At 53.0% G+C, this 17270-nt stretch overlaps 1 protein-coding gene across 1 annotated transcript; it reads left to right on the top strand.

Annotated features, from left to right (window-relative positions):
• Nucleotides 1-1856: 1856 nt before the first annotated feature.
• On the top strand, nucleotides 1857-15109 carry CYP2S1 (cytochrome P450 family 2 subfamily S member 1). The gene is made up of 9 exons (XM_081516241.1): nucleotides 1857-2275; nucleotides 3502-3667; nucleotides 6211-6360; nucleotides 7150-7310; nucleotides 7453-7632; nucleotides 9965-10106; nucleotides 11576-11763; nucleotides 14676-14817; nucleotides 14913-15109. The coding sequence occupies exons 1-9, from the start codon at nucleotides 2099-2101 to the stop codon at nucleotides 15092-15094; spliced, it is 1488 nt and encodes a 495-aa protein (XP_081372367.1). The 5' UTR covers nucleotides 1857-2098; the 3' UTR covers nucleotides 15095-15109.
• The last annotated feature ends 2161 nt before the right edge of the window (nucleotides 15110-17270 follow it).

The following is a 17270-nucleotide window of genomic DNA, read 5'->3' as shown; positions in this document are numbered from 1 at the left end:
TACCACTGGACCACCAGGGAATTCCCACACTTACCTATTTCATTCTGAAACAGATCCCCATTTTACAGATGAGTTAGCAGAGGCACAGAGAAGTTAGGCTGTGGACTCAAGTAGTCTGGCTTTAGACATCATGGTTCTAACCACTGTGCTATACTGCGAAGTGAATGAATGGTTTAGTCATTCAGACTGGCCTGAGCTCAAATTCTATTTGAGCCCCTTTGTTAGCTGTGTGGCCTAAGGCTCTCTGAACCAAGATTCTTTATTGTTTTTGTTTAGTTTGTTTTGTTAACTAATTAATTTTTATTGAAGTACGGTTGATTTACAATGTTGTGTTAATTTCAGGTGTACAGCAGTGAATCAGTTACACATGCCCATATACATACATATATATGTATATAATTAATATATGTAGATATACATGTATCTATATACACACATATATATTTATATATACATTGCATTTGTATATATAAGTATGTAATATATATATAGGTACACATGTATATATTTTTCTTTTTCAGATTCTTTTCCATTACAGTTTATTACAAGATATTGAGTACAGTTCCCGGTGATATACAGTAGGTCCCTGTTTTATATATATGTGTATATATTTATACACATATATATAAATATATACACATATATATGTGTATATGTGACTTGCTTCTTGGCAGGAAAGCTATGACAAACCTAGACAGTGTTGAAAAACAGAGACTTTACTCTGCCAACAAAGGTCCATGTAGTCAAGGCTATGAACTTCCCAGTGGTCACATATGGTTGTGAGAGCTGGACTGTAAAGAAGGCAGGACGCTGAAGAATTGATGCCTTCAAACTGTGCTGTTGGAGAAGACTCCTGCGAGTTCCTTGAACAGCAAGGAGATCGAACCAGTCAATCCTAAAGGAAACCAACCCTGAATATTCATTAGAAGGACTGATGCTGAAGCTGAAGCTCCAAAACTGTGGCCATATGATGCTGACAGCCAGCTCATTAGAAAAGACCCTGATGCTGGGAAAGATTGAAGGCAGGAGGAGAAGCAGGGGCAGGGGATGAGATGGTTAGATAGCATCAGCGACTCAATGGACATGGGTTTGAGCAAACTCCAGGAGATAGTGGAGGCCAGAGGAGCCTGGCGTGCTGCAGTCCCCGGGGTCACAAAGAGTCGGACGCGACTTATCGATTGAACAACAACAATGTATATATAAGAATATTGTGTGTGTGTGTGTGTGTGTGCGCGCGCATGTGTGCGTGCTGTGCTGTCTTAGTTGCTCAGTCGTGTCTGATTCTTTGCAACCCCATGGACTGTAGCCGGCCAGGCTCCTCTCCATGGGATTTCCCAGGCAAGAATACTGGAGTGGGTTGCCATGCCCTCCTCCAGGGGAATCTTCCCGACCCAGGGATCGAACCCAGGTCTCCAGCCTTGCAAGCGGATTCTTTACTGTCTGAGCCACCAGGGAAGCCCAAATAATATGTACACGTGTATGTATATTTTTTTCTTTTTCAGACTCCTTTCCATTACAGGTTATTAAAAGATACTGGGCATAGTTCCCTGTGTTATACAGTAGGTCCTTGTTGGTTATGTATTTTATATATTGTTAAAGGTCCCGTCCCCCCTCCTAGTTCGTGGTGAAGATGTAAGATGCTAGAGGAAACCGGCTCAGACCCACCACACACGCTCGCACACACACCCAGATAACAGTGAGGAAGGAGGCAGGAGCTGGGGAGGGCGGCGTGGGGTGGCCGCCAGACACTGGGGTGTGGCCTCCAGGATGCGGCCAAAGTCTCCGGCTTGCAGGTTCCTCCCATGGGTCCACGCCCTACCTGGGGCGCGGGGAGCGGTCTCCGCCCCCTCGAACCTGGGGGACCTGGGAGACTACCGTTGGGGAGTGTGTGTCCCCGACACCAGGCGGCGGCGGTCATCTGGGAGAAAGAAATCGGGCGGCGGGGAGAGAATCCCGCCCGCACGCCTTGGGAGAGGCTCCGGCCCCGCCTTCCTCGGCAGGATTCCAGCGGGGAGGGAGGGAGCCGCCCCGCACCCGCCCCCGACGGGCCAGGCCGCGTGGGGAGTCTGAGACCCGGAGAAGCCGCTGACCTGCCGAGATGGAGGCGGCAGGCACCTGGGCGCTGCTGCTGCTGCTGCTTCTGCTCCTGGTGGTGACGCTGGCGCTGCCTGCGACCCGGGCCCGAGGCCACCTGCCCCCGGGGCCCACGCCGCTGCCGCTGCTGGGCAACCTCCTGCAGCTCCGGCCGGGGGCGCTCTACCTTGGGCTCCTGCGGGTGAGCGGCCGCGTGGACGTCCCGGCTAGAGGAGAGTGGGTGGCAGGGGTGCCAGGGCCAAGAGACGCGAGGGGATCCCAAGACGGGAGACCACGCAGAGAGGCCCTTGGGTATCTTAAAGGATGCAGGCCGAAGGGGCTGCAGATCCCCCGGCATGGGGTGGGAGTAGTGGTCCCGGGCTGAGAGAGTTGAGGGAGTGATGGTGAGAAAGGAGGCTAGGGTGGGGATGGCGCTAGGAGAGGCAGAGAATCCTGGAGAGGGTTTGAGGGGTCGGAAGCAGGATCCAGAGTGGCAGGGGTCCCGGGTTAGAGAGACTGGGAGAATCCTAGGAAGGTTGGAGCAGGGTGCAGGGAACCGGAGCTGAGACAAGAGTCCTCAAGCAGAAGAGACCATGGTGGCTTGGCCCACTGGGAGAGGTAGCGGGGAGATACAGGTGAGTCTCCTGAGGAGGGAGCAGAGAGTAAAAGGGTGTCCCAACCCCCAGCCCCTCACGCGGGGGAGTTGGAGGCAGAGGCTGGAGGATTCCAGGAATCTGTCTGCCCAGACTGACGGGGATACGGGCTGGAGGAGGTGGGGGGAGGTGGATACTGGAACTCAACTAGGAGGGAGCCGGAAGCTCCTGGGAAGGAGAAAGGAGGGAGAGAAAGAAGGCTGAGGTGGCCCCAACCTTTTCGGGGTGGGGGGGGAGTGAGGAAAGGCCAGAGGTTCCCCATTCTGGGGTCCTCCGTACAAGGCAAGGCGGGTAGCGGTCTTGTTTGGAGAGAGAGTGCTGGTGCTTGGTGATATCTGCTCCCAGAATTTGAGGATTTAACAGTGATTCAAAGGGGTGGTTAGTTTTTTGGGGGGGCGGGGATTAAGGAAGCCCACCGTTATCATCCGTGCCCATTTTTGCTGCTATATGTCTGAGTTGTGGGGGTAATAATGGGTCTTGGGTCGTCCTGGCGTCAGAAGTTAGGGCTCTGCAGGGTAAGGGGATGGGGACCAGAGAGTGTGTTGGGTGATGGAGTTTGGGGAAGGAGAGCTTTTGGGAGCAGGGGGCTGGGAGCCTGGTACAAAACAAGAACTGAATCTCCCAAAGGGACTATTTCGATTTGAGGTGAGGCAGAAGCAGAAGGGGTTCCTCTTAGGTGGTTCATCCAGAGACAAGGGGCCGCGATGGAGACACATAGACTTTAAGAGGCAGCAGCCTGCCCACATCACTCACACTTCTCGCTCCCTGCTCCCAGCTGAGTAAGAAGTACGGACCGGTGTTCACTGTGTACCTGGGACCCTGGCGGCGCGTGGTGGTCCTGGTTGGGCACGAGGCTGTGCAGGAGGCCCTGGGAGGTCAAGCCGAGGAGTTCAGCGGGCGGGGGATGGTGGCAACGCTGGACGGGACCTTCGACAACCACGGTGAGTCATAAGGGGAGCTGGAGGCTGCTGAGTCCTTTCACTCAGAGCCTGCCACCATTTATTGGCATGTGAGCTTCTGTGCGTGGTTCAAGGTCTCTGGGCCTCTGTTTCCTCATTTGTAAAATGGGATGATAACAGTGCCTATTAACTAATGGTACTGAAGATTGCTCAAAGTCAACATTCATTAGTTATCTGGTTGTAATAGAGTTATTACTGCTCCTGGGGAAGCCGCGGGGTTGGGAGGAAAAGGGAGAGCATTTGAGACACTGGGAATTAGTGGCTGCTAAGTCGCTTCAGTCGTGTCCGACTCTGTGCAACCCCATAGACGGCAGCCCACCAGGCTCCACCGTCCCTGGGATTCTCCAGGCAAGAATACTGGAGTGGGTTGCCATTTCCTTCTCCACTGCATGAAAGAGAAAAGTGAAAGTCAAGTCGCTCAGTCGTGTCCGACTCTTAGCGACCCCATGGACTGTAGCCTACCAGGCTCCTCCATCCATGAGATTTTCCAGGCAAGAGTACTGGAGTGGGGAATTAGTGGGCAAACTCTCAAAATACAAACGATTCTCTGTGTTAAGATTGAAAGCAGGAGGCCAGTGCTGGGTGCTCCAGGGAACACGGCAGTGAATAAACAGCCTCAGCCCTGCTCCCCCAGAGCTCACAGGGCAGGAGGAGACAAACCTGTCAACAGATAGTGACGGTCCAGGAAGGTCAGGGCTGGCCTGTGGGAAGCCCTGGGACTGGTGGGATTGGAGGAGGTGCCTGGCCCAGCCTGTCCAGGAGGTCTTCCTGAAAGATGGGGAGTCTGAGCTGAGATTCATAGGATTAGGGGAACAGTGTTCCAGGCAGAGAGACCAGCACCTACAAAAGCACGGAGGTGAGATAAGCATGCATTCATCGACTGACAACTTTTCATTACACCTGGCTGGGTACTGGGAACACAGCAGTAACAAATGTAATGACGTTTTACTGTGGGAGTGATGAGCTGTGTGAGAAGACAGTGGGAGGGAGAGACCAGATTTCTAAAGCCAGGTAGCGCTAGTGGTAAAGAACCCCCCTTCCAATACAGGAGACGCCAGAGACTCCGGTTCGATTCCTGGGTGGGGACGATCCCCTGGCGGAGGAAATGGCAACCCAATATTCTTGCCTGGAAAAGTTCATGGACAGAGGAGCCTGAAGGGCTACTCCATGGGGTTGCAAAGAGTCAAACATGACTGAGCATGCATGCACAGTCCTGAAAGCAGGACAGAGGGGCCCTCTACTAGCCGCAGGAGCAGAGGGAGTTGAGGGGAGAATGGAAGGAATTAGGGAAGGCTTCCTAGAGCAGGTGACATTTAAGCTGAGACCTCAAGGCTGAGTGGAGCTAGTTCAGTGAGGAGGAAGAGGTGAGTGGTCCAGGCAGAGGGAACAGCAGGGGCGAGGCAGAGGGGACATGCTGACACCTTTGAGGAAGTGAGAAAAGGCCAGTGGGAGTGCATGAGGAACAAAGCTGGCTGGAGAAGTCTGCGGAGCCTGATCATGCAGAGCCTGAGTCAAGCCAGACTTTGGGTTTTCCTGGAAAAGAGTAGAGTCAGAGTTAGAAAAGTCCTCTGGTTCCTTTGTGGGAGTCCAGAGAGGGCCTTGAGCTGGACCAGGGCTGGGGCTGTGGAGTGGGGAGGGGAGGTGGTCGGGAGAGGAATGCAGGACTCTGGGCAGGGAATGGGATGCTCAGTGGCTGAGCCAAGGAGAGATGCTGAGGCCAGTGTGGGGCCCAGTGGAGGGATGGGTGGGCAGGGGACATCCAGAAGGAGGGGTCCAGGAGGCCACCGTGGGCTGGCATTCCACAAGTGGAAACAGCTCAGAGCAGGGAAGGGTCTGTCCAGAGCAAGTCTCGTGGATAAAGAGGAGAACAGTGCAATTCCTTCCTCCTCCTTCCCTGTTTGGGGCGTTGGGGCCTGGGACCCAATGCGTGCATGCGTGCTAAGTCACTTCAGTCATGTCCGACTCTTTGGAACCCTATAGACTGTAGCCCGCCAGGCTCCTCTGTCCTCTGTCCATGGGATTCTCCAGGAAAGAATACTGGGGTGGATTGCCATTTCCTTCTAGAGGGGATCTTCCAAACCCAGGGATCGAACCTGCCTCTCTTATTTGTCCTGGGTTGGCAGACAGGTTCTTTACCGCCAGGGCCAGCTGAGAAGACCTGCATAAATGTTAAGATGGATGGATAGAAGTGTGGGAGGGAGGGAGAAAGCGGAAGAGGAAGGAAGGATAAAAGGATGGGTGGGTGAATAGAGGAATAAAAAGAAGGATAGACAGAAGAAAGGAAGACATCTTCATTCACCTTGGTGAATTATCCAGACACAAGAAGTCTGGATAATCCCTGTTAATGATACCCCAGGAGGTCAGCCTCTGACACAAGGTTAGGCACTGATGGAGCGCCTCCTGAGCCCCCCTCCCTGGACTAGGCTCATGTGGACTCAGGACAGGGCACCTCGCTGGGAGGAAGGCAGGAGTCCTGGGGATCAGGGGGAGGGCCGATCCCTCCTTGAGCCTAGCCGTCCATGCAGGGGTGTTCTTCTCCAACGGGGAGCGATGGAGGCAGCTGAGGAAGTTCACCACACTGGCCCTGCGGGACCTGGGCATGGGGAAGCGAGAAGGCGAGGAGCTGATCCAGACGGAGGCCAGATGTCTGGTGGAGGCGCTCCGAGGGACAAAAGGTCAGCAGGGCGGCCCGACTGTGGCAGGACCTTCTTCCCTTGAGGGCCAGGATGGGGACTCTGTTTACCTCCACCTCGGTCTTCCTCCACCTTCCGTCCATCCTGCTGTCTCCCTGAGGGCCTGTGTCCCTGGTACTGTCGCATCACTCTTTCTGCCTCTTTTTTTCTGTGTGTGCTCAGTCGCTCAATCATGTCAGACTCTTTGTGACCCCACAGACTGTAGCCCGCCAGACCCCTCCATCCGTGGGATTCTCCAGGCAAGAATCCTGGAGCAGGCTGCCATGTCCTCCTGTAAGAGTTCTTCCCGGCCCAGGGATCAAACCCGCGTCTCCTTCATCTCCTGCCTGGCAGGTGGATTCTTTACCACTGGGCCACCTTTCTCTATTTTTCTGTTATTCTCTCCTATAAGTCTCTCTCTCTCTCTAACCCTCTCTCTCTCTTTTTTCCCCTGGCCAAGCCAAGCCGAGTGGCATGTGGGATCTAGTTCTCTGATCAGGGATTGAACCCTCGCCCCCTGCAGTGAGAGTGCAGAATCTTAGCCGCTGGACCCCCAGGGAAGTCCCCATGTCTAACTCTCTTTCCCGGTCTGTGTCTCTCAGTATCTCTCTTGCGCTGACTCTGTCTCTCCATCTCCCTCTATCTCAGTCTGCTGTCTCTGTCTCACTCTGTGCCCGTCTCTTTCCGGTGGTGTCGGGCCCCTATTCCATCTCTGTGGACCAGCTCTGCCCAAGTCAGTTCCGCTCTGCCTGTCTCCATCACAGCCTCCGCCCCCCGTGCTCCCCTCTCCAGGACGGCCGTTTGACCCCTCCCTGCTGCTGGCCCAGGCCACCTGCAACATCATCTGCTCCCTTGTCTTCGACCTCCGCCTCCCCTACGACAATGAGGAGTTCCAGGCCGTGGTCCAGGCGGCTGGCGGCATCGCCGTGGGGGCCAGCTCCCCGTGGGGCCAGGTAAGTGGCTGGGACCCCTCTCCGGCCACCTTCCCCAAAGGCTCCTGCCCACCTCTTCCAGGTAAGCCCAGAGCGCCCTGCCCGCCTGCCCCTCCGCCCTGGTGCAGGGCCCCCGTGGAAATGGCTGTCCTTCTCCCCGCAGACCTACGAGATGTTCTCCCGGTTCCTACAGTGCCTCCCGGGCCCCCACACGCAGCTGCTCGGCCACCTGGGCACTGTGGCCGCTTTCACCGCCCAGCAGGTGCGGCAGCACCAAGGGAGCCTAGACGCCTCAGGCCCCGCGCACGACCTCGTGGACGCCTTCCTGCTGAAGATGGCAAAGGTGGGGAAGGTTAGGGTTGGGGGGGGCCTCCTGGCCGGCCCCCACCCGCGTGGTGTAGCTGGGACACTCTGTCACCCTCCCTCTTTCTCTCTGCACGTCCCTCTGTGAATGCAGATCTGAGTCCCTTGCATCTTCTCCTCCCCCCAACCTCAGCCCCTTGCCCAGGCCTCAAGCCCCTTGACCCACTGCTGTCAACCCTCACTGTCACTTCCCCCCACCCACACAGGACAGTTCCTACCAATGACAATGGTTTACTTACAAAACCTTGCAATAGCAAATTATACTAATAAAGTCCTCTTTATTAATTATGTGAGAACAATTAGTATATGGGAAAATTCGCATTACGATGATCCCTGTGGAAAGAACTAGTTTTTAATTGTATGCACTTTGCAATTAGGGGAGATACTCAGGGCCACAGTCTTTGAATACATGCAGCCACCCTGCTCATGGAGAGAGAGGAATTTTTTTCTTAATTCCGTGGCCCTACTTTTTTTTTCTGGCCATGCCACATGGTTTGTGGGATCTTAGTTCCTGGCCAGGAATTGAACCCAGGTCCTCAGCAGTGAAAGTATGGAGCCCTAACCACTGAACTGCCAGGGAATTTCCATTCCCTTTCATTTTTTGAATTTAAAAGATTTAATTATATTTGAGATGAACAGATACTACTGTACGTAAAATAGATAAACAAGGACCTACTATATAGTACAGGGAAGTATAATGTCTTGTAATAACCTATAATGGAAGAGTTTGAAAAAGAATATATATAATATGATTCAATTAAATATGTATAACTGAATCTCTATACATTCTGTATACAATCTGTATAACTCTGCTATATACTGGGAACATCATAAATCAACTATACTTCTGTAAAAAATTAAAATGTAAAAAATTTGGAAATTCTCTGGTGGTCCAGTTGTTGAGACTCCACGCTTTTGCTGCCAAGGGCCTGGGTTTGATTCCTGGTCAGGGAACTAGGAGCCCACAAACTGTGTGGCATGGTCAAAAAAAAAAATGAAGTGTACAGTTTAGTAGTGTTAGATATTACGTCATCACCACCTATCGCCAAAACTCTTTTCAACCAGCAAAACTGAAATTCTGTACTCATTAAAAGACAGCTCCGCCCTCTTCCCTCCCCCAGCCCCCAGCCACCCCCCTTCTACCTTTTGTCTATGAATTTGACTCCTCTACGCACCTCGTGTGTGTGTTAGTAGCCAAGTTGTGTCCGGCTCTTTGTGACCCCATGGACTATAGCCTGCAGGGCTCCGCTGTCCATTCGATTCTCCAGGCAAAAATACTGGAGTGGGTAGCCATTCCCTTCTCCAGGGGATCTTCCTGACTCAGGGATGGAACCCAGGTCTCCCACATTGCAGGCGGATGCTTTACCATCTGAGCTACCAGAATTTGTCCTTTTGTGGCTTATCTCACTTAGCATCATGTCCTCAGGATTCATTATCGCTGTACCTCGTGACAAAGATTTCCCTCCTTATTAAGGCTGAATTGCATGAATATAGCACATTTGCTTTATCCATTCATCCGTCAGTGGACACTTGGATTGCTTCCACCTTTTGGCTAGTGTGAATAATGCTGCGATGAACATGAGTGTACAAATGTCCTTCGAGAGCCTGCTTTCTATTTTTTTTTTCTTACTTTCTACTCTTCTGAATAAATCCCCAGAAGTGGAATTGCTAGATCACATGGTAATTCTGTTTGTAGCTTTTAAGGTACAGCAGTCTGTACCATTTACCATAATAGCTGCATCCTGCTTTTTTTTTTTTTTGGCTGCACTGGGTCTTCATTGCTGCTCTTGAGCTTTCTCTAGCTGCAGTGAGCAGGGGCTACTTTTCTTTGTGGAACACGGGCTTCTCACTGCAGTGGCTTCTCTTGTTGTGGAGCACGGGCTTTAGGAATGTGCGCTCAGTAGTTGTGGCTCACAGGCTTAGTTGCTCTGCAGTATGTGGGATCTTCCTGGACCAGGGATCAAACCCATGTCCACTGCACTGGCAGTCGGCTTCTTAACCACTGGGCCACCAGGGAAGTCCCAGCCGCACCCTTTCATACGTCCCCTTGGTGATAGGGGTTCTGGTTTCTCCACATCCTCATCAACACTTGTCGTTTTCTGTTTGGGTTTTTTTTAATCATAGCCACTCTTTCATTTTTAAACCATTTCAAGCCAACAGAACTAATGTCAAGACTCGACTTGCCCATACATTTTGTTTAAACTCCCTGACAGAGCTTTTAACTTGCTGTACTATACCCTAAACTTGGCTGTGCTGGGTCTCTACTGCCCACAGCCTGTGTTGTCTGAGTCCCTCTGCGTGGTTTCTCCCAGGAGAAGCAAGACCCAAACACAGAATTCACCGACGAGAACCTGCTGATGACGGTCGTGTATCTGCTGTTCGCCGGGACGGTGACTGTCAGCACCACGATCCGATACACCCTGCTGCTCCTGCTGAAATACCCTCAGGTCCAAGGTAGGAGCCTTCTCCACCAGCTGGGCCCCGGGAACAGGAGGGAGGGCTGGAGAAGAAGAATGTTCTATAGAGTGGGCAGTCTGAGCCAGAGCGTGGGGATGAGAATGAGCCCGGACATCCAGGGTGTCTGAAGAGCGGGAAGTCTGGGGACTGCCGGCTGCAGCTTGAGGCACAGTGAAATGAGAAAGGAGGCAGATGTCTCCAGCCTTGCTGCCTTGGTGGTACATTGTACACCTAACCCTGAGCAATAGGGAGCCATGGAGGGCTGTTGAGCAAGGGAGGGCAAGGTTGAATTAGCATTTTAGAGAAATCTTTTGGTCTGTCATGAAGAAGTAGGTTGTAGAGTGTGAAAGAGGATGCCAGGAGGACTGGGTGGAGCCAGGGCAGGGACCTGGGTGGGAGAGAACAGGGCTGGGCCAGGCTGTGAGGAGAGAAGAGGGGGCCTGGTAGGCAGATGGTAGAGGATGACAAGGAGGGAGACGTCGAGGGACAGGCCCACGGCTCAGGCAAAGGGATGGGGGGCCCGTGAAGCCACCCTGAGATGGGGGCAGAGGGACGAGGAGCTATTTCAGGGGAGACGCTGAGGCTGTGAGTACATGTTCAGTTGCTCAGTCGTGTCCAACTCTTTGCGGACTGTAGCCCACCAGGCTCCTCTGGCCATGGAATTTCCCAGGCGAGAATACTGGATCAGGTTGCCATTTCTTCTTCCAAGGGATCTTCCCAACACAGGGGTCGAACTTTAGTCTCCTACATTGGCAGGCAGGTTCTTTACCACTTAGCCACTGGGGAAGCCCCGACGCTGAGGCTATTTGGAGGCAAGTTGAGTGTGAAGAGCCTGGGACCACCAGGGGGAGGCATCCCACCTGGATCAGAACTGGAGATAAAAAACAAACCGGGGTTATCAGAGCGCAGGCAAGACCTGAAGCTGTGTTGGTGAGGGAAGGCTGGGAATGTGCCCCAAGGCACTGCAGCATTTCAGGGGCAGGCCACTCCATCAAATGCCATCGAGCCAGTGGGATGGGATGACAGGGAAGCTGGGACCTGGTGGCCTTGGTGGAATGGAGTCAGCTGCGATTTCAGCTCACCAGGCCTCAGTGTCCTTATCTGGGAAATGGGGCTACGTAATGGCTCCCCCCCACCCCGCCACAGAATTGCTGCAGGAATTGGAAGAGAGACATGATGCCCAGCACATGGGACAGAGGACTCTCTCTCCTTGCCCACTAGCCTCACCCCTAACCATAGCTGCTCAAGAAGATGGGAGTTCCCTGGTGGCCCAGTGGTTAGGATGCCACGCTTTCACTGCCAAGGGCTTGGGTTCAGTCCCTGGTCAGGAAACTAAGATTCGGGCAGCACAGCTAAATAAGTAAATAAATGTTTTAAAAAGAAAAAGAAGAAGGTGAGTCGTCCAAGGGGAGATCACAGGACCCGGCCCAGCCTTTGACCTCCCACTCCCCTCTTCTTACGTGCAGAGCGTGTGCAGGAGGAGCTGATGCAAAATCTGGGGGCCGGCCAGGGGCCAAGCCTGGGGGACCGAGCCCGCCTCCCCTACACGGATGCAGTTCTGCACGAGGCGCAGCGGCTGCTGGCGCTGGTACCCATGGGAATACCCCGAGCCCTCACCAAGACCACCCGCTTCCGGGGGTACACCCTGCCGCAGGTACGTTTTCGGGTCAGCCAGACCCAGTGGCTGTCTCTCCCCTGGGCCTTGGGTCCGAGTCCCTTGCTGTCTTTGTCTCTGGATCTTGGTCTGTTTGTCTTTCTGTGTCTTCATCTTCCTCCTTTCTCTCCTCTCTGGCTGACATCTTCCTCTCTTCTGTCCCTGTCTCTGCACCTCTGTTTCTTTCTGTATACATTTTCTCTTGCATTTTGACGCTGTCTCTGAGCCTGTTTGCCCATGTGTCCAGTGAACCCTAATTCTTTGCTGCTGTTGCTGTTCAGTTGCTAAGTTGAGTCTGACTCTTTGCGACCCCACAAACTGCAGCCCACCAGGCTCCTCTGTCCCCTGCTATTCTGCCTCCTTCCAGTTGTGGCTGAGACAATCAGATAAGGTGACAGGCAGGGAAGCAAGTTGAGAATTGAGGGCCAACGGAGGCCTCTGCCCTCCACCTCCCATCCCCCTTCTCCCTCCAGACCTACACACACACACACACACACACACAGGCCTCTGCCCTCCACCTCCCATCCCCCTTCTCCCTCCAGACCTACACACACACACACACACACGCACACACACAGGCCTCTGCCCTCCACCTCCCATCCCCCTTCTCCCTCCACACCTACACACACACACACACACACACACACACACACGTAAACACACTCAGTTCCTGCCCCTTCATTCAAAAGCAACTCACAGCTAGCACCACCAGGGGGCGACATCTCCCTGGAAACCGCAAGTGCCTTTCTGGCAAGCTGCTCCTTGAGTTCATTGTAAAATCCAACTCAAAGTAGTTAGAATCCAGTCCTGCTGTTTTCTAGCTGAGACCTGGAGCAAATCACTTCGCCCTCTGAACCTCCATCTGCTTCTCTACTAAATCGGAAACAATAATATTATCAATTTGAAATTGTAAGAAATCTGTGAAATGAGGCTTGAGAAACACCAAATGAGGGACTTCCCCAGTGGTCCATTGGTTAAGACCCCCAAATTTCCAAAGCAGGGCGCACAGGTTCAATCCCTGGTAGGGGAAGTAAGGTCCCCCATGCCACGTGGCATGGCCAAAAAGAAAAACCCCAAAACACCAAATGAGCTGTGCAGGAAGTGGGGCTTCTACCTACCCCACAGCAGCAACTATTGCTAAAGCAATGACCATCGCAACTACGATAATGGCAACAGCAATTACAGGCATCAGTGATCAAGGACCTGCTCTGTGCCAGGTATTATTCTAAATGCTTTGCACATATTACCTTATTTAACCTTCAGAGCAACACTATAGCTTTATCATGCCCACTTTACAGATGAGGAAACAGCCTCAGAGGTTAGATTTGCCAAGCTCACCCAGCCTGCGAGCAATAGGGGTAGGAATCTCTTTTGTGAACAGCGATAGTATGACCTTCTCCTCACTGCTCACTCAACCTTCCCAGTTCAGAGCCCCATTAGCCAGAGTCCCTAATAAAGGAGGTCCCTCACCCCCTCCTCAAATTCCTGACCTTCCTTCACCTTCTGCCATAGTCTTGGGAACATGGGGACTCTGATCTCAGTTGAAGGAAGGGGCTGCCCCTCTCCCCAAACCCAAGCGGGGGAAGCCTTCATGGACAGCCAGTACCCACCCACCCTTCACCTCCAGAAGACCGTAGTGGCAGAAAGCTGGACTCTGAGCCAAGTGGCTTAGGACAGCCCCAGCTTAATCACAGCATACCCTCAAGGTATAATAACAAATGTAAAAATAATAAGCTCTGCCATTGCCATGTCCAGATGTTGCCTCGAGCAAGTTGCTTAAGATCTCTGAGCCTTTGTTTTCCCGTCTTTTTTTTTTTGGCTGCACAACTTGCAACTGTTAATAGTTCCCTGACCACGGATCGAACCCATGTCCCCTGCAGTTGAAGCACAGAGTCCTAACCATTGGACTGCCAGGGAAGTCCCCCAACTTTAGAATGGGGATCATATTAATAACTGTTCCCTGGACTTGTTAAATGAAGAAGGAAATGGCAACCTACTCCAGTACTCTTGCTGGGAAAATCCCAAGGATAGAGGAGCCTGGCGGGCTATAGTCCATGGGGTCACAAAGAGTCAGATATGCCTGAGCACTCACACACACCTGCAGACTTGTTAAAAAGATTTAGTGAGTTTGTGTATCTTTGTGAGTAAGTATAATATATGTATATAGTATATATGAGGTAATATATATATAATACTTAATACGTATTAAGTAAAAGTATTCAGCAAACATGATGCCGCTATGTTTTGTGAGTCAGGTTCCCCAACACTCCAGACTGCGATGCTCTGCCCTCAGGAACTGAAAACCTGGGGGGTGAAGGATATTTGTAATTTGCGGTGTTTTTAATATACTTTTACATCCCCACTGTTTTCCAAGAGCTTAGGGGCCAGAATTTTGGAGGGAGGGAGGGGTAGGGGGCACTGTACTGGGTCTTCGTTACGGTGTGTAGGCTTCTCTAGTGGTGCACAGGCTTAGCTGCCCCTTGGCATGCGGGATCTTCGTTCCCCAACAAGTGTCCCCTGCGTTGGAAGACAGATTCTTAGCCACTGGGCCACCAGGGGAGTCTGGATATTTGTAGCTTTGTTATGATCTCCCCTGGTGGCTCAGATGTTAAAGAATCTGCCTGCAGTGCGGGAGATCCCTGGGTCAGGAAGATTCCCTTGGAGTAGGAAATGGCAACCCACTCCAGTATTCTTGCCTGGAAAATTCCATGGACAGAGTGGCTCAGATGGTAAAGAATGTGCCTGCAGTGCGGGAGATCCCTGGGTCAGGAAGATTCCCTTGGAGTAGGAAATGGCAACCCACTCCAGTATTCTTGCCTGGAGAATTCCATGGACAGAGGAACCTGGCGGGCTACAGTCTATGGAGTCACAAAGAATCGGACATGACTGAGCGACTAACATCCCCACCACAGGGCACAGAGGTCTTCCCCCTCCTCGGCTCCATCCTGCATGACCCCGCGGTCTTTGAAGAGCCCGAAGAGTTCAACCCAGGCCGATTCCTGGATGCGGACGGGAAGTTCAAGAAGCACGAGGCACTCCTGCCCTTCTCCTTAGGTATCTTCTGGGGCCGCCCCTGCCCACTCACCGGTCCCCCTGCAGGCCTGGCGGGGAGGACGGCTGGCCCAGCGGCAACTCTCTCTTCCCTCCAGGTAAGCGCGTCTGCCTCGGGGAGGGCCTGGCTCGGACCGAACTCTTCCTCCTGTTCACCGCCATCCTGCAGGCCTTCTCGCTGGCGGGTCCGTGCCCACCGGGCACCCTGAGCCTCCAGCCGGCCGTCAGTGGCCTTTTCAACATCCCACAAGCCTTCCAGCTGCAATTCCGGCCCCACTGACCTCCACCCCACCCCCACTCGCTGTGTGGACCAGATGACAGAGGGAGCCTTGGCAGGGTGGCAGCCTCAATGGTGGGTGTGGACACGGCTGTGTCTCCAGAGCCACGCGTCTACACCACAGCCAGCCTCATTCACACTCATGTAGGTGTATATTCGCACACGTATATTCAGCCTCCACATCCACAGGGTCATCAGCTCACACAACCACGCACCCAGACACACCCACAAGAACCACAAGGCAACTGAGCCCCACTGCTTTCTACAGACAGAAATTCAGTCCGTGTGAAATCACGACCACAGACCCAAATAACCCACCAACTCAACACACAGCACAACCACCCTGGACTCAGTCCACACGTGGGCGTTCAGCTGCTGCCTTCACGACTCACAGAAACGCCCACAGTGTTTGTGGCCCATGTGCCCTCTGAACACATCAAATTTACCGGTGCCACCGTCTCTGGGAGCCTGGAGCAGAGACCCCAGGCTGGGTCGTGTCACCACACACATGTCCTCAGAGAGGTATGTCCCTTGGTGACCCTACTGCTATCCAGGCATAAGACTTTCACCATCCACAGGCCACCGACCATTGAACAACACAGCCAGCCCACGTGTGTGTGACACCAGCTTAACTGCTGGATATCTCCCTGCTAAGACATAACAGTCTCAGGGGCCGCAGTTGCGGCCTCCTCTGCACCTTCAGCCAAGGGCATCCCCTTTGCAGGTACCCTGATCCCCAGATGCCCCCAAATACAGACACACCTCAGTGTGCAATTGTGCACACAAGCCTGGGGACCAGGTAAACTTGGACACACGTGCACCCCCAGGCCAGGGTAGCATGCGCGCACACACACACACACCTGCTTATATCAGGGATCGAACCCATGTCTCTAATGTCTCCTGCATGGGCAGGCAGGTTCTTTGCCACTGAGCCTCCAGGGAAGCCCTAGCCTCCCCTGCTCCCTCACCCCCCTCAGCACACACACTGACCCACCGCCCCGACTCTGCGTCACAGTCCCAGCTAGACCCCGTGGAAGGAGCCAGATTCCAGTTCCCTGTGTCGGGGAAGAGGCCAGGTCTGACGTCCGTGCCACTTGGAAGGTCCCCATTTTGCAATAAAAGTTTGCTTCTGGCCCCTGTTCTGGCCCCGGGGCAGGGCCTAGTCTGAGTGTGACAGTGTCCATCATTGTGAGTAAGGGGTGGGGACGGGGGTCCACCCCTCCCTCGAGGCTAGGCAGGAACTGAAAAACATGGCCCCCGCCTACCCGGGCTGTTGACATCAGTAGCAGATGTGGAGGTCGGGGTGGGGAGGGGAGTGGGGAGCTGTCCTAGGCCTCACTTCCGGTGAGGCTGGTGGGGGGAGGGGCAGGACTGCAGGCCTGGGAGGGGGCTTGGGGCGGTGGGGGGACCTCAGCTTGGGACAGCCCAAAGGTGACCGCCCAGCACCCTGGGCACCCTCCCAAACTGAAAGCAGATGCTGAAGCACAAACCCTACCCTTCACTCTGGCCTCTCCTGCCACCCTTTCCCTCCCCGTCTCTTCACAAGGCAGCCAGCAGCATCTTTTTATTTGTCAACTAGTAACTATCTAGTAAGGAAGTTTTCACATATAAAGCAGTAGAGAGAATAGGATAGTGGGCCCATGACCCGGCCTCGTTCGATAAGCCATCAACTTTCTGCTAATTTTATTTCATCAGTCGTTCTCTTACGATGATTTTAAAGCCAATCTCAGAAAATAATTGAATACACATTCCTAATAGGAAAAGACATTCCCCCGGCCAACATTTTTTTTTTTCCATTTCTTATTTTCTTTTATAAAGTCAATACGGTGGACCTGACGATTTTTTTTTCTTTTAAAATATTCACTTATTTATATATTTATGGCTGTGTTGGGTCTTAATTTTGGCACGCCAGATCTTCATTGCAGCATGCAGGCTTCTCTCTAGTCCTGGCTCACAGGCTCAGTAGTTGATCCTAGTTGCCCCGTTGTGGGCTTAGTTGCCCCGTGGCATGTAGGATCTTATTTCCCTGACTAGGGATCGAACCCAAGTGCCCTGTATTGCAAGTCAGATTCTTAACCACTGGGCCACCAGGGAAGTCCCCCCTCTCCTGCAACGTTTTATTATGACAGTTTTCAAACACGCAGCAAAGCTGAAGGGATTGTTCAGGAACATCCATGGG

The sequence above is a fragment of the Giraffa tippelskirchi genome, chromosome 7 (genome assembly GCF_054371585.1).
Source record: "Giraffa tippelskirchi isolate mGirTip1 chromosome 7, T2T-mGirTip1v1.2.pri, whole genome shotgun sequence".
NCBI classification, from domain to species: domain Eukaryota; kingdom Metazoa; phylum Chordata; class Mammalia; order Artiodactyla; family Giraffidae; genus Giraffa; species Giraffa tippelskirchi.
Note: the sequence above shows the minus strand (reverse complement) of the source record. Positions and strands in the feature narration are given on the sequence as shown.

Bases quoted from the DNA above. Each gene is read 5' to 3' on its own strand.
- CYP2S1 (XM_081516241.1), top strand. From the start codon at position 2,099: ATGGAGGCGGCAGGCACCTGGGCGCTGCTGCTGCTGCTGCTTCTGCTC. The intron at 2,276-3,501 runs GTGAGCGGCCGC...CCCTGCTCCCAG, and splicing joins TCTACCTTGGGCTCCTGCGG to CTGAGTAAGAAGTACGGACC. The intron at 6,361-7,149 runs GTCAGCAGGGCG...TCCCCTCTCCAG, and splicing joins GGCGCTCCGAGGGACAAAAG to GACGGCCGTTTGACCCCTCC.